Raw genomic sequence first — 3879 nt, 5'->3', positions numbered from 1 at the left:
CAGAACGGTGCGTGCCTTAACGAACAAGGAATATTTTAATATGTTCGTTATTTACATGTAAGTAAAAAGTTGGAAAGTGTAAAAGTGACAATATTTGTTTTGTGAAAATTTGCCAGTGGGAAAGTGACAATGATCGTGATGATAAGGAAAAAACCATCGGGTGCAGGTCACGGACTTACTCCAAGCATCAGCTGCTGCGAGCCATGTGTCCTATCTTCGAGTGTCGTAGGTCGGCCCATTGACACATTGACGTTCTTCTACGAGCAGGTGCACTGACCAACAAAGAAGTAAGTTCAATTTTGATTCTTTTCACATTTTTCATAATTTTACCTATCCTGTAATTTGTAAAGTTGTTTGTTATTTCATTGAGCATGTTACATTTGTTCAGTGAACGTAAGTAACGACTAATCCCTATTTTTCTTCTGATATTTAACCAATTTGTTAGTTCGTTTTTGCATGCAACATTTCTTTAATCTTATGCTCTCGTCACGAGCGCGACATACGGGCGCGGCAACGCACGAGGCGGTTATCGCGCTCCTGCTCGCCTTGTATACTCGCGCTCTGAGTGGGCGGGGATTTTTGTTAATAACTCAATAACCACGCCTTGGACAACTTTTTCGCAAAGGAAAAAGTTGTTTAAAATCACCTCAGCTCCTCCTCATTTTCGGGCGTAAAGGGAGTTCTGGGACACCCTGTATATTTTAAGTTGAAATCATCGGAATATCAAAAATTCATTCTTATATACGAATTTTCACGTGCATATCTCACTAATCTATTTTTATAACTCTCGGAAGAAATTATGTGGCGTATCACTATTCATCCCTTAGCCTGATTTAATGTTAAATATATAACGACGATAAATATTATCGCATTTGACAACGTTACAGTTTCTTTTATTATTTTGTTTGCTGTACATACTTTCATCAACAGGACATAAGAATATTTATACACCCTATCCATACGTATTTTATACAACCCTTGAGCCCTGTTCTAATCGTATTTTTGTGTTTTGTTTAAGTATACTCCTGGTATATTAATTCTAAAACAATTTATGCTTGATTGCATTCGTTCTAACATTTGGTCAGTTTCTATTTCATTAAAACTACGCTTTAGTGCGTCCATTTTATTAAAATTAGTAAAATCGGGTAATAAATAATGAGAATATAACAAGGAAGGACGCGACTGTCATCGAGCTGACACTATTACCTCTACTTGCGGGGTTCTCGAATAAATCACTGTTATCACTTAACCATTTATCTACAGTTGACTTGTACTGGTTAATGCTCATGATGTTCATTGTCGTCTGTCTCATGGCAGCCTCCAACGATTCCGTCAGTTTTCTCTCCACCAATAATGCGGTCAGCTGAAATCAAACGAACACTTCTATACATCTCGATCTCAATTCCAAAATTCTTTAATAATCAAAAATTGACGGCTGTTCTGATCTTGCTTCTATCATCACAAAACCAATTGTAGATAATGGATAATTGGAAGATATAACGAGATCTTAAAATTTTTAGGGTAAAATTTTTTAGGTGACTGAAATCGACACATTTGTTAAGGGGTAGATTCCGTATCTGCAGCTACTCGCTCGTCGCTGCGAAAAGATAGTAATATCTGTGTCAAATAAAACTTTCAAAATTCAACTTTTGTAAAAGAGAAATGATTCGTGAACAGAAATACAGTCGCTCTGTCATGGATTTTATAAATACACACTTTACATATTTTCATAACTTTAATGAATGACTGGTGATAAAATCCTGAAATTCATTTTTAGGTATTTGAACGGGTAACGTTTGCGAACGAATTAAACCCATAATTCGTTAAACATCAAAAACACATTTCAGCCAAATAGGAAGTGAATTACGAAGAACCTATAAATTAATTTTTTAGTAATTAATAACCAGACTTTAAAGCTTTTGAAAAGACGTAGTTAAATTTGTAGGGATTAACACGTTCCCGCCGGAATGTACCACTGGTGGTACACAGAAAACTGTCCCATGGGACGGCATGTACCACTGGTGGTACATACACAATTATCTATCAAGCTATGAATCTGTGGCGGCTCCTGCCAGTTTGCCGCGCTCTGCCTTACTGACAGTGCGGCGCGCAAGACCGCCTCGCAAACAGCGGCTAGTTCCGCGTTTGGAATTTTAGCGTCTATGACGTTATTCGTTTGTTCGCGCGTTTCCGAGCAAGCTTGCACTGCCGCGTTCTCGCACAACGAGCTCGAGTTTCCTGTACACTTCGTGCACTAGTTTACTGTCATAAAGAAATATATAGTTAATCAGTGCCAGGTCTTTCATTTACCGATTGAACACGCACAGAGATTTTAGGATACCACTAAAATCTCCATAAATCAAAGAGCCGTCAGACGGCGAGAATTACAAAAAAGGCCGGCGGGAACGTGTTAAGGGTGCCTAAAAGAAAGTAAAAATGTTATTTTTACGTATTTTATATCACGGCTTATGAAGAACTTGCTGTAGAAGTTGCACTAGTTGTTGTATTCACATAAATAATTTATTTCGACTCTTGATATTGAAAACTGATTTTCAAGTAACCTGTTCTTACTAGAGATTTGATTTTTTATAAAGAATTTTCAGCAATATCTGATTGTCAAGTGCTTCACATTATATAGTTTCTCATAGGACATAAAATATGTAAAAATGAAATCTTTAATATATATTTTTTTAGGCACTCTTGTGTTTAAGAATTTATCCACATCTTTTCAATAGCTTTATCTAGCAAGTTTAACAAAATCTGATTGTTAATTCTACTATCAACAGAACTCCCTTAAGGAGTTGATTGCATAATATTTGAAGCAAAAATCTCTGGAACACCTTTTCACATTAAAGAAATATTAACATAAAGGTAAAAACCCATTTTCACTCTGTTTCGGTCCAATAATTATTTATAAAAATATTATTTGTTTCATAGATAAATATATCTTATGACACTTTAGACTATACAGAGTGTCCCCCGATTAAGCGATCAAATTTCACCAATGTGTTCTATGAGTAATAATGAGAACAAAATGTTGTATAAACATCGGCTTGCAAATGCATTATAAAAAGTTAAGATAAAAAAATGAATCTGTGTGAGTACGCCCTTGGCGTATCCGGCCTATGCGACGCAAGCGCCTGGGCGCGGTATTGTAGGGCTGACCGGCAAGGAACGCGCCACGTGCCTTTAACCTCCTGATCTCTCGTAGTCATTGTTAATTCCTTGCGAAGCAGTTTCTCGCTACCCGCGTCTAAACCCACCCACGATACAGAATCTATAGTCAACAGCGAGTTCATTGTTGATATATCGGAATATAACAATGAGACGACGGTATTCAGGAAACTTGTTACTTCTAGCCATGTATACTATCTGAAATGTTTATTATCAAGCTTCAAGCACATTGAAAAGAAGTCTGCTTCCATTTCAAAGTGTTATCCTCCGTTACGAATGCAAGCTTGACATCATAGGGAAACTGAATTCATCACTCTCCGAATTTCATCTTCATCTTACTTTAGTTTAGTGATAGTAAACACACTGGCACAGATTGATCGTTTAATTCGGGGACACCCTATATAGGAAACCTACTGCGCGTAATTTCGTTGTGAATACTATTTAATATACGATTCATGGGCTTTAGCGTCATCTATCGTTCCTAATCATCCTAATGTCATAATTCATTTATTTCTTCTATCATTTACCTATCGGCCTTTTTCCTGAATTTATGTCAGTTCGCCCCGATCCGCCATACTAATGAAAGACGCTTTGTCTATTACCGTATATTGTAAAATATTACAAGAATAAATTGTTCTCGTTGTTCTTCGACGGCTTGGTGCGACACTATTATTGTTGCTCTAAACCGGGATCCCTAACAAGTCG

At 36.9% G+C, this 3879-nt stretch overlaps 1 protein-coding gene across 1 annotated transcript in view; it reads right to left on the bottom strand.

Moving 5' to 3' along the window:
* Positions 1-3299, bottom strand: part of LOC108629995 (aminopeptidase N-like) — a 19417-nt gene extending 16118 nt beyond the window's left edge. The window contains exons 1-2 of the mRNA XM_026817737.1: positions 3195-3299; positions 1207-1363 (exon numbers count right to left, since the gene is read on the bottom strand). Of these exons, the coding sequence (XP_026673538.1) occupies positions 1207-1363; positions 3195-3299 (262 nt within the window). The remainder of the gene's footprint in view (positions 1-1206; positions 1364-3194) is intronic.
* Positions 3300-3879: the final 580 nt, after the last annotated feature.

This window comes from Ceratina calcarata, unplaced genomic scaffold (assembly GCF_001652005.2).
Source record: "Ceratina calcarata isolate Rehan_Ccalc_2016 unplaced genomic scaffold, ASM165200v1 scaffold607, whole genome shotgun sequence".
NCBI lineage: Eukaryota > Metazoa > Arthropoda > Insecta > Hymenoptera > Apidae > Ceratina > Ceratina calcarata.
The sequence above is the reverse complement of the archived record's forward strand: the minus strand, read 5'-3'. Positions and strand labels throughout refer to the sequence as shown.